Source organism: Streptopelia decaocto, assembly GCF_964273445.1.
Source record: "Streptopelia decaocto genome assembly, chromosome: 4".
In the NCBI taxonomy this organism is placed as follows: domain Eukaryota; kingdom Metazoa; phylum Chordata; class Aves; order Columbiformes; family Columbidae; genus Streptopelia; species Streptopelia decaocto.
Window position 1 is genome coordinate 50,434,920 of NC_138658.1, and position 19,098 is coordinate 50,454,017.

The window sequence follows — 19,098 nt, forward strand, 5'->3', positions numbered from 1 at the left end:
CACAGAATGGCTGAGGTTGGAAGGCACCTCTGGAGGTCATCTGGTCCAACGCCCTGCTCATGCAGGGTCAGCCTTGAGCAGGCTGCCCAGGACCACGTCCAGACAGCTTCAGAACATCTCCAAGAATGGAAACTCAACCACCTCACTGGGCAACCTGTGCCAATGCTCGGTTACCCTCACAGTGAAAAAGCGTTTCCTGATGTTCAGAGGGAACCTCCCGTGTTTCAGTCTTGTCCATTGCCCCTGGTCCTGTCACTGGGCACCAATGAAAAGTCTGGCTCCATCTTCTTTACAGCCTCCCTTCAGAGATATATACATTATTTAAGATCTCCCGCAGCACCTTCTCTTCACCAGGCTGAGCAGTCCTAGCTCTCTCAGCCTCTCCTCATCGGAGAGATGCTCCAGTCCCTTATCATCTTTGTGGCCCTTTGTTGGACTCTCTCCAGTATGTTGGGTTGGTTCTGGTACTGGGGAGCCTAGAAGAGGACACAGGACTCCTGGTGTGACCTCACCAGTGCTGCGGAAGGATCACCCACCTCCACTTGCTGGCAACACTTTGTCTAACGCAGACCAGGACACCATCTGCCTTCTTAGCAGCAAGGGCAGGTTGCTGGCTCACCTTCAAATTGGTGTCCACCAGAAACCCCAGTCTCCACCAAGCTGCTTTCCAGCTGGGTGGCCCCTGGTATCTACTGCTGCCTGGGGTTGTTCCTTCCCAGGTGCAGGCCTCTGCACTTCTCCTTGGGAAAGTTCATGAGGTTCCTATTTCTCCAGCCTGTGGAGGTCCCTCTGGATGGCAGCATGACCCTCTGGTCTATCAGCCACTCTCCCAGTTTGGTGTCATCAGCCAACTTGCTGAGGGTACACTCCGCTCCATCATCCAGGTCATTAATGAAGATGTTGAAGAGGACTGGATGCCACGGTACACCACTAGCCGCTGGCCTCCAACTAGACTTCATACTGCTGACCATCATGCCTTGTGCCCAGCCTTTCAGCCAGTTTCAGCCCAACTCACTGCCTGCACATGTCACAGATTTTCTGTAAGGACCTCATGGGTCAAAAGCCTGTTCCAAAATGAGCAGGTGATCATGCTTCTTGTAAAATTTCATTTCAAGAGACATTCCGGCTCAAACTGACTCTTTTTGTTAAAGCTTCCATATTACAATACTGTTTTACACCCACGCACCCCATTTGAAACATTCCTGTTTCCAACAAAGTTTAAAATACCTATTTGCCGTAGTATTGGAAATAAGGATGACAAGATCATACATAGAAGTTCTCTGCTACTAAACGATAAAGGTTGCCAGCTGAAGTGATGCATGTTCAGCTATGAGGATTTCTGAAGAATCAATCACAGAAAAGTCTGAAGTCAGTTGCTGAAACCAACACAAATACTGTTTATTTGTGGGATGCCATTTTACATCAACACCAGCAAAATACCTAAAAAAAAAAGTAAAATCAACTGAATGAACTCACGTTAGGTGGCATAACAGTATTTTTGTCAGGTTGTGAGTCACAGGAGTTTAGCACACCTTATGTATGTAATACCCAAATAACTAAGACATAAAGCATTCACATTTACAGGTTAACTGCTGTTCCTGCAACAGCAGTGTCAGTCGGTACTATTTTGTGACATGTATACAAACACAGAGGGGGAAAAAAATTAAAAACAACAACAACAACAAAAAAATCAAGCCAAGTTTTGGTCTCAATTACAGACAACAAACTATTCAGTTGGTGGATGGATTCTATACACTTTTACAGCAATATGAAAGGACAAAAATCTAAGGCCTAGAAAGAGGTATTTTAGCAGTTATAATTAAAACCAGGGCACAAGCTAACCTTTAAAGCTGTCTACATGAATTCCAAGAGTATTAAACAATCCGTTAGACTTGTGACCAAGGGTCAACAGAAATCTGGGAAAATGTTAACACAACTCAAGTCCATTTCTTGCCCTACAGAAAAGTAACTTCAAAACATAACGAAGTAGCAATGAGCTATAACTAATTTTGATTGTGTGAGCATATTTATAATGAAATAAAATGTGTGTTATTTGTGGTAAAATGGGAGAAGCCTCCAGTCCTCAACAAACGTTAGAAAAGGCTACACAAAGGTGACCCAAATATTTATCGTAGCTTAAAGACAACCTTAAAGAGGTTTTAACTGAAAACTCAAGTGCATAAAGGATTCCAGTAAATTCCATCCTCTTCAGCTTGCCTTCCTTGAAAAAGATAAAAAGTAAAAAAACAACAGTAACACAGAATTCCATTAATATTTTTAAAACTTAGCATTATTTTGCTGTAGAATGAAACTGAATTTATGGAATGTTTCTGTTACTAATATTCTCTCTAGCTATTCTAATAAAGAGCTCCAAATGTTTGTCATCTATCAGAATGTCTACTGCTACCGTCTCTGGATGCTGTTTTCCTTTCTTTAACTGGCTTTCCACTTTACGTCTCTCAAATACCAACCATGAATTGCACATAGATCAAATTTCTGCTATAAGGATGGAAATATTATACCAGAAAGATTAGTATAAGACTCATGACGCTTCCGCCAGAATGACTTTCAGTGTCTTGTCCAAGAAGTGAGCATATTCTGTATATTACTTTTCAAAAGGAAAAAAACACCTACATCAACTACATGATGGCATAACAAACAAAAAAGCAAACACCAAACTTGTACTAAATACAAGGTAAACTGAGTAGCTTAGTTAAGTTTACACAATTATTTAAAAATGAGAAGGAATTTCACCAAAATACAAGAGCTGGCAATGTTAGGATCCTCTGCTTATCAGCATACATAGCAAAAACAGGAGGATGGACAGCACAGGGAAGCTTATCAAACCATATGCTCCATTTCAGTCCACTGGTTTTCTATAAATGTCAGTAAAGCTGTCTCCTAGCTGTAATTGAATTTGTGGTTTATTTTACGAAGAGGCACATTTATAAACCAGCTGAAGATAACAGACTCATCTTGCTTGCAACTGGAAGAAAAAAATATGCAGCATCTGATTAATTTCCAAACACAATCTTCCTTTCCATCACTCCCAATTATTGTTACCCAAAGAAAAAGTGAGGAGTTTGTTTACTTAGCGCAATTACTTTCTGAGGTTTCCTTTCCTCTGTTTTCTTTGCTTTTAATTAAATTTTGTATTCTGCTAAATGTTAGCAAAACTTGGAAAAAGAGCACCTGGTTGAGCTGAACAGATTTCTGTTGACCCTGTTATATGAAAGTTATACCTACAACAGTAATAGATTAAAAGTGTCTTTGGCTCTTGCTTCCATTATTGGAAGCCAAATTATTTGTGACATACAAAACCTTTTATGCAAACCTTGTATTTGTTGCAGTATTCATGCCAATTTGCGCTAAACAGTTTTCTAGAGTCAATAACTAGCCTAACATTTAAGAACAATTACAGTACTTCACTTAAAATCTTAGCCACCACAATTTAGCCTAATGTTAAAAGCTATATTGCTTCGAAGTTCATTCTTTTAAGAACTAAACCAGCAGCTCCACTGATTACTTCCTTACGGTTATATTATGGTAATATACACATTTACATCAGAAGTCTTAATAAAATGTGTGTGATTTAGTAAGAGGCTTAGTGTAAACATTAAATACCACACTCCACTGAATTAATTTCTTGTGCAAACTGGCATCAAACATGGAATTAAGGTTATGTGTATTAGTACATGAAAAAACAATGACTATGTATGCTTTACCACTATTAACCTTAAAGAGCACTGTTTAGTGTCATGGAAATCCAAACATAACTGTTTCACGGGGAAAAAGGTAGTATTTTCTTCCTAGGTTTTGTACATGCATACATATTGTATATTTATGTATATACAAATATACACAAACACACACAATTTTTGTCTTTGGCAGCTGAGTTTGACAAACATAAACCACCAACAACAAACCAAATTTGAACACAAACTGAGCACTTGTAGCAACACAATTCCAGCTTCCCAGCCCAGGGCAGCAAACTACTGTGCTTTTGCTAAATTAGGCTTAATTGTGAAAGCAGTCAAGTTAATAATAGTTGTTCCTGACTTCAGTGATGGCAGAATATAGGACCTTTGATACAGCTGAAAATTTCACATTCAACCTAAAACGCTTCCCCCACCCCGCTTCCCCTGGATTGCATTCTAGAGAAATATCAAAACTGCCAATACCTTGTAAAATATTTCTACAGAAAAGTGATGTTATTCTTAATTCCAAAACAACCACTGGCCCTTTTTTGTTAAATGCTCCATGAATCAATATGGAACATTTTAACAAATTCTTAGGGATCAAAGTTTAATAGCACCGGATACTTCAAGGACCTAATTTATAAAAAACAACACTAACGTTACTTAATAAAGAACGGTAAGGCAAAGACAATGTGACAAAATTACAGAACTTAAACATCATTCCATTCCCTCATCTTCCCCAAAATAACCGCTAGAACTGTCCTATACAGATAAAGAAATAAGTGAAACAGGCAGTGGTCCCTACTAAAAAGTACTGTCATTTAATGCTGGTGTTTAATGTGCCCATTGCCCGCAATGGACATTCTGCAAGGAAATTCCAATCCCCAGCATGAATGAAAAAGTAATATTTTGACCTTTCAACATAATATTTTTAATTACTTAGAAACACACAGAGACCTTGGGAAAGACTAACATTACAAACAAACACCTCCCCCCCAAATCTATATTGTCTGTGTGCTAGGAGTGAGCAGACTTTATTCCCCAAACCATTAATTTTAGCTCGAAGTTTCAATTTCACTAGATCGCAGCATAGACCAAACACCCTTGGTTCACCAAAATGAAAAAGAGCATGCCAAAGGCAATTTACAGAAGTCTAAAACCCATTTTTTAAAGGGACTTTAATTTGTTCATTTGTACCTGTAATTACTACTGCAGTTTTAACATTAAAAAGTCAGTACTTTTTTCTTCAAATGGAAATTATCTGTGGCATGTACAAGTAATACAGTGTTTTAATATTTATATGTTTACTTTTTTTTTTTCTTCAGACATGAATGTTTTGCTCCTATTAAGCAATAGGTCAGATTTGGCGAATTCCTGTGAAAAAAGTTACAGCATGTCTTCTCCCCTCATAAATTGGCATCTCAAATAGTAACATTACAATTGACAATAGTTCTTCACATAACTATGTCCAAGCAGTCTGTTCATTTCATTTTCTGAAATGCTACATTTGAGACCAAAAGGAAAACAAAATAACTAGAGTTTCAACAAACATGTAAGTGATGACTAGAAATATGCCACAAAATTATTTTTACAATACAGTTCTGCAGAAATAATCCCTAGGTGAAGCTTCTTTTTTTATACACATATACAAAATTTAAACAGCAATATACACATAATCACAGTGCAGACGCTGGCAAGTTCACCAATTCGTAGTGTAAATACAAAATGCAAAGCAGCCTTCAAAGAGAACAATGCTACACAGCAAGCATAGCTAGCTTGTTAAATAGCAAACATCAAAAGTCCCCTGCAAAAGGGATGCAGTGCAAGAAAAGCAGCATGCACTTTGATACAAATAGCAGTTTATGGCTAATGGTTGACATAACTGTGGTAACAGTGACTCTTGAGTGGCTGTGCATAGTTAAACTCCTATGTCATCTGTTTTCCTTTATACCATTCCACAAACTCATCCAACAACACTGGCCCTGTAGAGAGATCAAATAACTGTATTTTACAAAATTTTGTAAAAGGACACTGAATGATTAAGCTCAGAGAAATAAATTATTTTAGAACACAAACATATGGTAGTACTTACAGGCTCCATCTTCATCATAATTACTGAGGTCAAGGTTAATTGTTCTGCTGAATTCCAGAACATTACACCATTGGTCCTTATTGATAACTTTGTATTTTGATTGCTGCTTAAAGCAAGAAACAGAAGTTAATAAAATTTAAACTCCCTCACATTCAGATTTTCTTACAGAAGATTTAAACTGTGTGATGAACTACTACTTTCATCTGTGTGCCATCTAAAACTAAACAGGATTAAAGAAACCACTAAGTAGTTGAACTAATGATGGATAACTCAAGTTCCTGATTAAGACATATTTTAGTGAACAAACATACAGCAATAAAATGGAAGTCCAAAAGCAAATCAAAGATATTCTACACTTTGTCCTGCATTATATAAACCTTAACAGCATAGGGATTTGGGGAAAAGGAAGAAAGGAAAGATAAACAGTTACAAGTGCTGCTTTGGTGGTCAGTATAATCTAAATCAGAATAAAAAATTCTTAGCTGTTCATTCTACTTCCAGTTAAAGTACCACAGAATACAGTTTAAAAAAAATGTAATTCTGTTTCAAACTTCATACCTCTAGAAACTGGTGAAATACTGGAAAAAGGGACCATGTTTTTCCTAAAAGAAGGCCCAACATACACTTGGCAGTATTGATATCTAGGCTGCGCTGGTCCTTTTCCTGCATAAAAAGGAAAAGGTCAGCAAGGAAAAAAAAAGAGCATGATTTCAGGATTTTTTACTTCCCCCATTGCCTGTACTTACAGCTCACCCACACATACAATAAATTAACAAATAAATAATAAATAGCCGTAGATAACAGTGGTTTTTACTAAAACAAACTTCCAATAAAATTTCCTTCCTTACAACTAATGGCGCACTATACAGAGATGCTGCTTCCTATAAACTTTCTCAAAAAAATTGTCACTGCTATTGCAGATGAGGCATACACTCCTGTTTGAGACTCCAGGCCTTCCTAAGGAAGCAATGACCATTAGGCCCACACCCCTGTTTGCACATACGCCTCTGCACAGCCATACATCTCTTCAAACAGTATCGCTACACGTATTTACTGTGATATTATTACAAGTACATGACTGTCAGTTAAATAGCTATCAAGTCACGCTGACTCTTCAAAAGTGAGACAAGGAATTTCTTAGTTCTGGTATTGTACTGATTACATGAAATTCAGATTACATGAATTATCAAATGAGCAGATGGAACATAATACAGTAGCACATGGAGACCCCTGTCAGAACTGTCCCAAGTTTAGTTCAATGTAGCAGCAGTATATTAATGCTCTGGGGTGGATTTTTTGTTCCTGCTAAGAGGCATCATGTGTACGTAACAGATTCATCACATCTAATCAGTGGAAAAGTTAATATATTTGACAGCACAACAGAAATCATACCACTGTTAAAATACATTTTATTTTCCATGCTGTTTATATTCTGAATTCTTCCCACACACTCAAGTGTTACTGAAATCAGGCTCTGTTGTCTTTACTCTGGCCATGTTGTTTTTACATGCCTTACATTGCTAAGTTGCTACATTCTCCCTCTCCAACTACTGTTCAGAACAAACTGTTCAGATAAGCCCTTTATAACCACCTCCAACTCCCTAATGGCATATCTGCCATGACAGATGCTCCAACTTCACTCTTAACATACATTCCAGACACTTACATATTCTTTCTTGGATACAATGGAAGGAAAATATTGACAAACTGATAAATTCCAGTATTTTCTTTACATTGATGATAGACAGCCTCAGATTTTTTTTCCCAATATTTCAGATGAAAGACCTGTTTAAAGCCATGAAATACATGCATCTGTATGTTCTCAAACCTGGCAGTGACAATGGCAAACAGGGAGTGAGGAATGTATTTGTGCTTAATACCAACATATGGCATTTTAAATTACATCCTCAAATTCATGCTAACTTACATTGTGCATACCATATAAAACCTTGATGATACTTATTTTTATTGACAAATTAACTTTAAATACCAAATCACAACAGATGCTTTCAAAAAATCTCAAAACTTCAGAAGTTTAGACAAGTAGTTTTTTGCCAAGGAGCTCTTCCCTGAAATCACTACCCTTAGGATGAAAATTATACAATCTTCTGAATTAAAAATGAAAACTGCTCCCATCAGCTTTTTTCTATCAATCACTTCAATTATTCTGATAAAAATTATGTACAGCTTCGTCTGCTGCACCTAGATTAATATATTGGCCTTCATCAACAATCATTTCTATTCTTACTGGATGCCATTCTCCTGTAGACTTCCCCCGGCTCCAAGGTATTAGAAGTTCAATAATTTTATTAATCTAATATTGTTTTGACAGTTACCCTGTTGATATGCAATTCTACAGTCTGGGGGTTTTTGTCACAAATGATGTCACAACATCTGTGTTTAAATTCTTTTAATTCTTTTTGTCACACCGTTTGCCACATCAATTTGGTACCTCTTGAAAATACTCCACCCACTTTCCTCTATTTAAGTTACTTTTGACAGGCCATCAGCTGGCACAGATTTGCTACTGGTAAAACATTTTTAATCAATTCCAAATTTTTCATCACTATCTTGAACTTTGTTGGCAATGTTAGTTATTTCTAGCTTTTCCATCTTACACTGAGCAAAGCTGGCAGAATAAATCTTCACAGAGCAAAGGAGGAATTAAGATGTTGATATGGCTTTTTTTTTCTCTCATACTAACTAATACCAGGCATTCTGTCATATTCAGCTATAGGTTTCCTTGGTTAAAGTGAACTACTAGCAAATCTCTGCATGCTGACATGCAGAAAGCACTAATGTAACACAAATCTGAGTTCCTTATAACAGACTTAACTACCAGAATTGCTATCAGTTCAACTTGTTCTTATTATTTTTCTCTTTTTTTTTTTTTCTCTGCAAATTGTCTTGGTGCTTTTGGTTCTCTGGCACTGAGATTTGAGCTTCAGTTTTGCCTGTGATCATCTTTCTGTCAAATCTTCTGTACGTTCCACCACGTTAGCAAGATGAAAGTCCAAATTCCATGTCAAAATGTTAATTCAGAAAACCAAAGTTCTTTTCTCGCTCCCTTTAAGTAGGAATAGTCTTATGCGTATAATGGGTTCCAATAGCAAGTACAATTTTATCAATATGTTTTTTATAGTAGGAAGACTGATATCAGGATGTTGTTTAATAAATGCTGAGGACATCATTAATGAGATTCCAACAGTCATCTGAATCAGTATTTATACCATATTCAGATTTCATCATATCAATTGTTTTTACCACCTGCAGAAGTGCCTGAAGTGCCTTCCTGTTTTAAATATGTTTATTCTCACAAAATTCAAACAGTAAGAAGGAAAACCAGGGTAGCTATAAAGCCAGTAGGAGTGCAAAGCTCCACTACGAAACAGAATAAGGGTCTAAATTATTTCCTTGAAGCAAAGAGGTAACAAAACACATCAAAACACTAAACCACTGAACATCAAGCATCTTAAACACTTTTCTTTTTCAGTTCTGGCGTTCTGCATATACTTTTTTAGAACATGAATAGTTCCATTTGTTAGAAGCAATCTTGAGTGGTATCTCAAAAGAAACAGAAGCATGCAGTCTCTTTCAATTATTACTTAGGAAAGTGAAGTTTTAATTTCAGATGCTAGTCTTCAACAGTACTTACCCGTGCAAAGTCAAATGCATATCTATAAATAAGTTTAAAATTGGTAGGCTCATTTAATAAAGATCTCAAGTAATCCAGAGAATTTCTCAATTTTTCTGTAGTATCACATCTACAAGAAAAGCACAAAGTGAATTTAGAGTCTGCATTCTCATAGAGATGTCTGATGTCTTAGAAAAGAATCTAACGTATATCCCCATCGCTCTGTTCAAAACACATCACTCAGCATAAAGGCATGTTTATGACTATGTCTGTGTTAAGATGCCTCAATTAAACCCACAATGTGAAATGGCTTTAGATAAAATAGCAAAGTTTTACACTGGTACTCTGATTAAAAATAGCTTGGCTTTGTAGAAAGTGCACTCTCCAACAGATGAAACTAAGAGCTTGTCGACCCATGGCAAACAAGCAGCAAACCACAGCAGTGAAACAATTTTTCTCCAGTTTTCCTGAAACTATAGAACATCCTACACAGTTTTAGTGATTCTGTTCTGCAAGATAAGTCAAAACACGGTTCTTTCTATTAATAATACAACTCTCTATGAAACATATGATTATTCAACTACATTTATGTTAATTATGCCATGAAGATAAGCTCTCAAGTGGAGAAAGCAACTCTTAGAACACGATAATGCAGAGTCACAGAAAGGGTTTGTATAATGTAGCATTTTAAACTACATATGCTCCAGCAACATACCAATATCTCATAGATTGGATAGAAACAACGTCCAATCTCATGACATTTTTGTTTTCTTGAGACTGCAGACATTTTAATCCATCTGCATTTAAACATGCATCTGTCAGGTTTCAAGTTGTCTCTAAGTGACTGTACCACCATAAACAGGACCAGAAATGTATAACTTCTCCTCCACAGTAGAGCTCTCTGCTTTACGTGTTATGAGTCAAAACAAAGTGTATTTTTTCTAAAAAAATGGGTCTAGTGTAAGAAACTTAAGATGTTTTTCGAAGCACTTACTGTAGTGACGTCATTCCTTTTAACCATTCTTGTAATGTAAAGTAGCCCATATTTTGTGCATCCAACTTCCATGCTAGTACAAGCATAACTACCTGTTTTAAAGAAAAATAAAAAAAAGACTGAAAAGAACAAAAAGATCCACACATTTTTAAATAACCACTGTTTAGTAGGCTATGAATACTTTACACATATAAATAGGATGTTCAGATCTTTGCTACACTATTTTGTAAGTTAAAAAACCTGAAAGTGACAAACCTGTACCAAACAAAGAGAAGATAACAGTGCAAAAATACAAAGTGAATATCCACTCAAGTCACCAGCAGCCACAGTACCTCGAGGGAGCACACAGACTCATCTAGCCAGCAGCGCAATGAGGAAGATGAGTTGGTACAAAAGCTATGGAAAGGTTTTCCCAAAACAACTACAAAATTTAAGTACCAATCTGACAACAAGTTACGTTTGACATTCGTTAAACTCTTATCTAGATGAACATCAGTTGCAAACCATAAGTTTTGTGAAATCCAATTATTCTAATGCTAATAATGATCCTACCTGAATCAAGCTACCCCAGGGTACCATCAGCCTACCTAATTTTGCAGCTCTGAACATTCCAGTAAAGCTACGTGAACATTAACACACACTGAAACAGAGGCTGATACATAAATACTTCAGTTTGCCCAAAAGACAACTGAATCCTTTTCACATCTCACACAGAAGACTGAAGCAATTCAGAATTTAGATGAAGTGATACCATAAGATGACTATCTTATTCAGGAACTTCAGAAAACGCTTTCAAGATATACATGGAAAAACCTGCAGGACAACTGACCCTGCAGACTAGAAGAAGCAGCCATTACAAAGCTAATGTTAGTACAGCTCTAAACAGTTTCTAATGCAAAATCAGAATACCTATTTACATATGCTAATATCTGCATCAATCTCAAGGGTATATAATACTACTAAACTCTAAAATTAGCAAATTACATCTTATATTTCTAGTAAAACTTTCAAAACCGCAATTCTTACTTTACTTCATTAGAGATGATGCTTTACAAAAGATGGGACTTGCATATACATTTAAAGAGCATGAAATGAGGCCCTAGGAAAAAGCCTCTACAAGGCAGGATTATTCTTTTTAAAATTTTATTTACTTACATACACACAAAGTATGTATGTAACTATATATATTCCTAACTTGTGTTTTGAAATGGCATAATGGGAGTGCTAATATTGCTCACAATAACTGAAATCCCTTTCTCTCCTAGAAATTCCAAAGAAAACATTACTTGATAGTTGCTACATATTAAACCTCGAGTGTTGTCATATTCTTTCAGAAAAGACAACCATAAGCTCCTTTTTTAATCTCTTTCGTTGGGCGGCTGGGATAGTGAAAGAGAATGGATGGCAGCAAAAACACATTGAGGTTTTTTCAAGTTAACAGTTTGTGGTTTAAAATAAAGGCAAATTGTTTCCAAATCTGTATACAAACCTCCCTGGTTTATATTTCTTTAATTAAAAAAAAAAAAAAATTAATTATTGATGGAAAACTAAGAGTAATAAGACTGGCTCATGTTCATCATAATTGATTACAGATTTTTGAATGGACCTTGAACTTACATTTTCTGGTTCAACTCCAATGTCTTCACAAAATTTCTCCATACCTTCTGGCCCTACAATGTCATCAGTGCCTGCAAACAAAATGCATTTTACTCATCTCTGAAAATTAAAACAGTCTGACCTTTACAGCACAAGAGAAATGCAATCACGCAGTACAACCTGAAATTCCATACAGGTGGTTTTTTGTTTGTTTTGACATGCAATAAGTATTTCCACACTTACTATCATACCTGGATACACTTAAATCTCTATCTCACCTTTGGAAACAGAAAAACCGTAAAACAGCTTTTCATTGCTGACAACATCCTTTATTCTACCCATTTACTGAGATAATCTCGGTAGAGTAAATGAATAAGATCTTTAGGAATGCATTTAAGAGTAGCAGAACATCCACATAATACTACCACAGTTAAATGAGAGGATGATGCTTAATGAAACTAATTTCTTGGCTTGAATCTCTACTGTTATCACAAGATTTCACATTAAAATGTGACGCATAGCTATACAGGATGCAAGACATTATCATTCCTAGAATCTCATTCCTTATTGTCTCATATACTATCTTTATATAATGTTATCTACAAAAAAATAGCCTAAAATAAAAATCTTGTGCTTCTGTTTATTCATATTGCCATACTATGGCTACACATTATCTGAATTTTAGTAACTGCAGAGGGAAGGAAGACATGAATAACAGCTATTTCTTTGCCAACTTAAAAGGAAAAAAATATTCCAAACATGGATGCTATTAGAATGAACTATTATTGAAACATCCTGTTAAATCAAGATATTTGTAACTTCTAAAATACTCTATTGCAAAAACTCTGTAGGCATTAAGAACTGCAGTGTGCAATTATATTTTTAAGTATATTTTAAGTATTTGGACTATTTTATTAGCATTATTTTACTCACGTTTAAAATGGCTCATTTGGGAAAAATAAACATTATATTGGGTGAAAATGGGCATTTCAGCCTCTAAAGATTACACACAAGAAAAAGGTTTTATAAAGGGAAGACCAATCTATGATTTATTATTAGTTGACCTACTATTCTAGAAATAACACAGTTTCATTCTATCTTTCCCCATCTTCTCATGACATCCTCTCACAGTTCTGAGTGTACACAACAGTCTTTTAAAAAGACTCATTCTGGAACCTAATGACACCCTAGGGAAAAAAACCAAACCAAAACAAAACCAACACCAACAAAAAAACCCTCACAAAACAGTGTCAACTCTCTGCATATATAAAGGAGAAGGCTTATGAAGCAAGAACAAAAATGAGATTATTCTTTGAAAATTCATTTTTTAGAAAGTTAATACTGTAATCAATTATACTCTCTGCTTTTCCGTTTTATCTTGATGTATGCATCCAACGGAAACCCAAAAGTTCTTTCAGATACAGCCTTCCTTTCATCCTCTCTTTCACTTAAAGTCCTGACAAAAAATGAGTTGTCCCTGTTGCTAGAGTAAAAAAATAAATCAAGCTGGTCAGAAAGACCGAGAATCTAACAGGTTAGATTTGGCTTGAATTCATCTGAATCTCCTCTCACAGACTGCCACAGACAAGTGAGATCTCAAAGTATTTAATTCAGTTTATATAATTTCATTAAAAGAAAAAATTATTTTATTACATCAGATAAAGTCACTCTTCATTACGCGTAAGTAGACAAGACAGAACAAGCTGTGAGCAACGTTATCCAAGGCATCAGAAAACTGCAAGGTGACCTTATTTTCTCTGTCAATCACCTATTTCATTTCCTTTTGGTCTTTATAGTCATTAGATAATTTTTCTCCATACTTGAAGTTCTCCCATTCAGAAAAACACATGTAAAAAAGCAAACAGAATGACCAACTTCACTATTAATGGATCATTCCTTGTGACCTCAGATCATAATTAACTATTCTAGAAGTAATGCATCAAGAAAATTTTCATACACAAGGGCAAAAATAAATGATTCAGTCTATCTTTCCTATACCTTGTGATGGAAAACTATATAAAGACAAGACTAGTTTGGGATACTTGATTCACACCTTTTTTGGGGGACCATAAGCAACAGATTCATCAGGAACAAAACTAATGTTACTACCTCCTCTACCTTCTCTCTATATATATGTTTTTTTGTTTAATTAAAGACACACTTCTCTTCCGTACTATTCAGGACTAACATGGCAGATGACAGAACTTCTAAAGCCAGAGAGGTTACAACATTTTGGACAGAAGAACAGCTTTGACTATAAACAGATTTGAATAGTAAAGTATATGTGTTCCAAAGTATTTTAAGTTACACACCTTCTGTATTATTTTTATAGCATAGAGACAAAGACAAAATTGCCCCTTGAACTCTTCAACTTCATGCTACACAGAACATAAGCAAAGCTTCTTTAAGACTTCAACCAAAAAAACCCTATATTCAGTCTAGGAAAAGCTCAGTATTCCAGTGTAGGTTAAATTGTTATTAGGAGGAAATTTATATTTCATCTTTACCTGCATATTCATAGAACCACTCTAAGCACCTCTTACTTGAAAAGACTTCTTCCTCTGCTTTTATTCTAGTCGAATCATATTTTCTATACATACTTTAAAAAAAAAAAAAAGAAAGAGAAACAAGTAATTAATTCATCTTTTTTTTAAAAGCAATCTTTTAGTCAACAGCCACTCTAAGCAGCAACATTTTTCCTTTCATGAACCAGTTTATCCATCATTTTGCCCACATATCCAGCCTTTTTGGACACTGCTTAACAGTGTAAGAATCACTGAACCTAAATATTGTGTGCTCAGTCTGTCACACTTCAACTGATGCATAATTGTTATCCATGTACATGAACCTTCCTTAAAACAAATACACATTATAGATCCTCACTGACAATAACTCAGGAAGCCTCATTCATCATGGGGTAAACAGTAATGTGAAAACCTCAATCGATAACACCTCTTCCCCCTAGAGATGACTGGCAAGGTAATGCTCTCCCCTTTGACAAGTGTAAAGAATTTTAACTACACTCAGGAAACACTTCAGTACCATTCTCCTGAATTTGGTATCTGAAACACCTAAAGTACAGAAGGCACAGCAGAAGTTCACGAGTTACTCCACCCTGTTTAGACTTCTCTGAAACAAAGACTATCCCGTTTGTGCCTGTTAGAGGAAAGAGACTCAGCAGGCCAAGTAGCTGCTCAGTGCTGCATGCACATTCTCTGAGCCATTGGCACCACTGCAGCAGCTTGCACTCACAGGCTGAGCAGAGCTGAGCAACACGTGGCTGTGACTAAAGGAGGCAGCCAAGAACGGCTCCGTCAGCGTTCCAAACACACAGTCCTTCCAGTTGCAGGGTCAAACTCTGGGGGAGGACAACACAGTGGCTACTTGATTCAAGGAGAACTCTGAAACAACTTGATGAAATTAATTTGGAGTTGATTCCATCACAATTTTGTCTTTCTAGAAAGACATGCAGTAAAAGATGTCTGTACTTAGAAGCTTGGAGTACACTGATCCCACTGTCCTCCACCTAGCCCAGCTGTCAGCTGTAAGGAGCTACAGAAGTTAACAGCACACAGATCATTCTGACAGTAATTCAGAGAACTAAATGTTTATTGTCATAGTCCCTTTAAAGCAGGGGTGTCAAACTCATTTTCACCGTGGGCCACATCAGCATCGCGGTTGCCTTCAAAGGGCCAGATGTAATTATAGGACCGTATAAATGTAGGAGTAGTACACTTGTACAGATCAGGTCTTAAGAAATTCCAAGATGGAAAGCAATATTAACACTGTAATGAAACACACTGATCTGCAAAAAACTGAAATACTGCACAAGAACGCCAGCCACACATCTCAGAAACATGGATAGCCGTATACCTATAATTTGTAGGGTTGTTATTTCCACTTTGAAAACACTTTTTTCTATTTGAATTATCTACTTTGTATAAGCTTTACTGCAGTTGCAAAGGAACAGTCTGACAGCACTGCCCAGTAAGTAAACAACTAAGACAGAAGGTGTAAGCCAGTTGGATCATTTTTATTAAAAAAAAAAAACCCTCAAGTCTGATAACTTAACATTCTTATACTTGCAGAATGAACTGTGATTATGAAAGATCTGTCCAATGTTTTTTAGGCTATTCTGAATTCAGAGGAATCAAAACAATTTCTTGATACAAAGAAAGGAGGCATTCTGCCACTTTGGCAAAATTCTAATTATTCACTATCCCCTTTTTTGTAGCAAACAAATGTGACAAACACCAACTGGAATAACAAGTTGAAAACTGATTGTAGCAGGAGCTAGTCAACATCTCTATCCTATTAGTCTATAAGAGTGCTGCTGGGACCTGGGGCATGCAAAGATGATGTGGTTCCCAAAGACAGACATTCATCACATGACTCAATGTTTTTTCTTACGAAGGGATGATTACCAAGTGCCTTAGCCTGCTTGTGCACGTAACTCATCAGCACATCAGCTGTCAGTATGTGAACAGTGGATTTAGGAAGGAACCCTCAAGAAACAAAATTCTTGACAGAGCTCTAGGTCATCCAGGTATTTCAAAAAAAGGATTTCTGCATCTACAAGTTGCAGAGCTAAACACTGTAGCCTGAACCAAGACACCCATGATAAGATTATGTGTCAGAGGAACGGTGAACAAGAACAGAGAAAAACAGCCCTTTTTATACATTCACTTCATCTACTCATAGCAAGTTTTCATAGGACCGATACAGGACTGAAAGTCATTTGTTGTGCTTAAGGCTAAGATAATTGGTTAGAAATCGTGGGAAACAAAATCATTAGCAAGTCCATGTGTCCAGCATACTCCAAGCAAAACCCTCTGGCCTCAAACTTATCCGTGTTCAAAAAGCTCAATATCTGACCACTAGAGCCTGATTTTTGAGAAACCAGAACTGATTACAGAACTTCCAACCTGTGATGCTAAGATACCTTACTTCACAAATTCAGAAAATAAAATCAGAAAGGATATACTCTTGAGCTATCCCAGTCCCTGCTATAAGCTAATTAGCCAGACTTTCATTAAAAGTGCAGGTGACATCATACCACATTTGTAATGAAAACAGACTACACACAGTCAGAAGTATAAAGCCATTCAACAAAAATGGCTGGATGAATCTCAAGATGCCTTTTCCACAACCTAACAGAACTTCTAGCAGATCACATATTCTGCAAGACAAGGATCACTTGAAAAGGAATACAACAAAAACAAGTAACACCAATGCAGATCTGGTATTAGTGATCTCTCATGTACATAGATGAAGCCTGTTACCTCCCTGCTTACTCCAAACACCAAATGAGTTTCTCCCCCAAGTCTAGCCAAACCAGACAGTTCTATTAGTGAGAGACTCCTAATCCCTGAAGTGCTCAGTGAAACGAGATGAGCAGGGAGATCCATGCAAGCAAGTAGAAAAGTGTCTGAGATTATGGCCTAGGAAAACTTGGTTCAATTATCACAGCAAGCCCAACAAGGCAGCATGGGGTAAAGGTGATTCCAAAGACTGTGTCCTCTGAGCTATCATTAATAGAGATTTTATTGTCTCAAGAACTGTATGTGCACAGGAGAAAAACACAAACTGTCAGAGACACTGGGCATCAGATTATTTCTCATATCTCTGGAATTTCTCTGTACATACTGCAAGATGATGCGTCTTGTCTTTGCACTAAGAACAGTATCTCTTGCTACACAGACAAATACAAACCGCCACAGTGCACAGGGTAGATATCTGAATACTTTGGGAGCACTGAACATCTACTGAACAGGGCTAAGTTTTAAAGAGCAAGTCCTCAACAGCTCACAGCTTTCTCAAGATGACCAGCACCAGTAGCCTGAAACAGATGGACAACCGTTACACTGACCATGTTACAGCCTGGTAATTTGCTTGTGCATTGATGGTCCATAAGAGGAACCTGCAGAGTTTCAGCTACGTACCAGAAGTGAAAAGAACATACTGCTCAGAGTCTGGAGGAGAGAAAAAAAACAAAAAACAAAAACGAAGGGCCAACAAGTACACCTGGTACTTTTGGTACCAGAATTTGTACCACTGTCAGAGAATGCTGACACTGGAACAGGATTGCTAAAGGGCATTTTTCACCATCATCAGAGCTAGAAAGGCGTGTGCAGAACTTTTTCCCCAGAGTGTCTGCTATACCAGTCACTACTGGACAACAGCGAACTCCAAGCCCTTGTGTTTCAAATTACCCTTTCATTTCTGAACCTTTACAAGCTGCCCATCAGGAACAGCAAGGAAAAAAAATATGAAGAGTATATATTTGTCTGTCAGATGAGACATACATGCAGGTACAGTGACTCAGAAAACAAAAATCTTCACTTGAAAAACAACAGTTGTTATTAGTTTAGCATGGCACTGTCAGTGTCAGGACAGCAACAACAGACTTCAAAAATGTTTCTTTATATTATAACCAATATTCCCTTAAGGAGCATCTCTTTCTAACAGCCATCTTACTAACTAGAGAGAGGAAAGAATGTGGGACAGAGCAGGGAAAAAGCAACATGAGATTGATCTACCTAGATTTTGTAAAAGTGATATTAACTACTTAACCCCACTTACAAGTATTTCTGAGAAAAAAAACTTCATGTATCTCCATCATGACCTAATAATATCATCCATTTTTAAAATTATATTTGAAATACTCTTACTAGCTACGGGATTGTTATATCCCTGCAATAAAGATGAGACAATGTAGTTTATAACTGGAAGGTAGATGTAAACAAAATAATTTTAGATGTAAATTAACTGACTTTAAAAATCGAGTGTCTAGGCCTTTCATGTTTTTTTAAATACATAATCATCCATATCTTTTCCAGATTATTCTACTCTGTTCGTAACTGATATGCTGGGAAAGCAAAAGCATGAAAATTCCACCCAGCTATTATGGGGTGACTAGACAAGTGATCCAAAGAGTACATGGTCATTTCCAGCAAAAAGAACAAGGTCATGGTAATTCTCTTCAAAGTCGGGAATCTACTCCTGTTCTGCGCATGCTTCAGCTCTGCTGGAATGTGCCAGAGCTACACCAACTACAGCAGCAACTCTGGGCTGCATGGCTCCA

General features: G+C 36.7%; 1 protein-coding gene across 8 annotated transcripts in view; it reads right to left on the minus strand.

Moving 5' to 3' along the window:
* Positions 1-1,369: 1,369 nt before the first annotated feature.
* DCUN1D4 (defective in cullin neddylation 1 domain containing 4) overlaps positions 1,370-19,098 on the minus strand; it is a 40,342-nt gene continuing 22,613 nt past the window's right edge. For all 8 annotated transcript variants that reach the window (XM_082050585.1, XM_082050584.1, XM_082050588.1 and 5 more), the window contains 7 exons: positions 14,522-14,613; positions 12,036-12,106; positions 10,419-10,510; positions 9,446-9,554; positions 6,349-6,453; positions 5,791-5,893; positions 1,370-5,680 (listed from right to left, as the gene is read on the minus strand). In XM_082050585.1, coding sequence (XP_081906711.1) covers positions 5,625-5,680; positions 5,791-5,893; positions 6,349-6,453; positions 9,446-9,554; positions 10,419-10,510; positions 12,036-12,106; positions 14,522-14,613 — 628 coding nt within the window. In that variant the 3' untranslated portion in view covers positions 1,370-5,624. The remainder of the gene's footprint in view (positions 5,681-5,790; positions 5,894-6,348; positions 6,454-9,445; positions 9,555-10,418; positions 10,511-12,035; positions 12,107-14,521; positions 14,614-19,098) is intronic.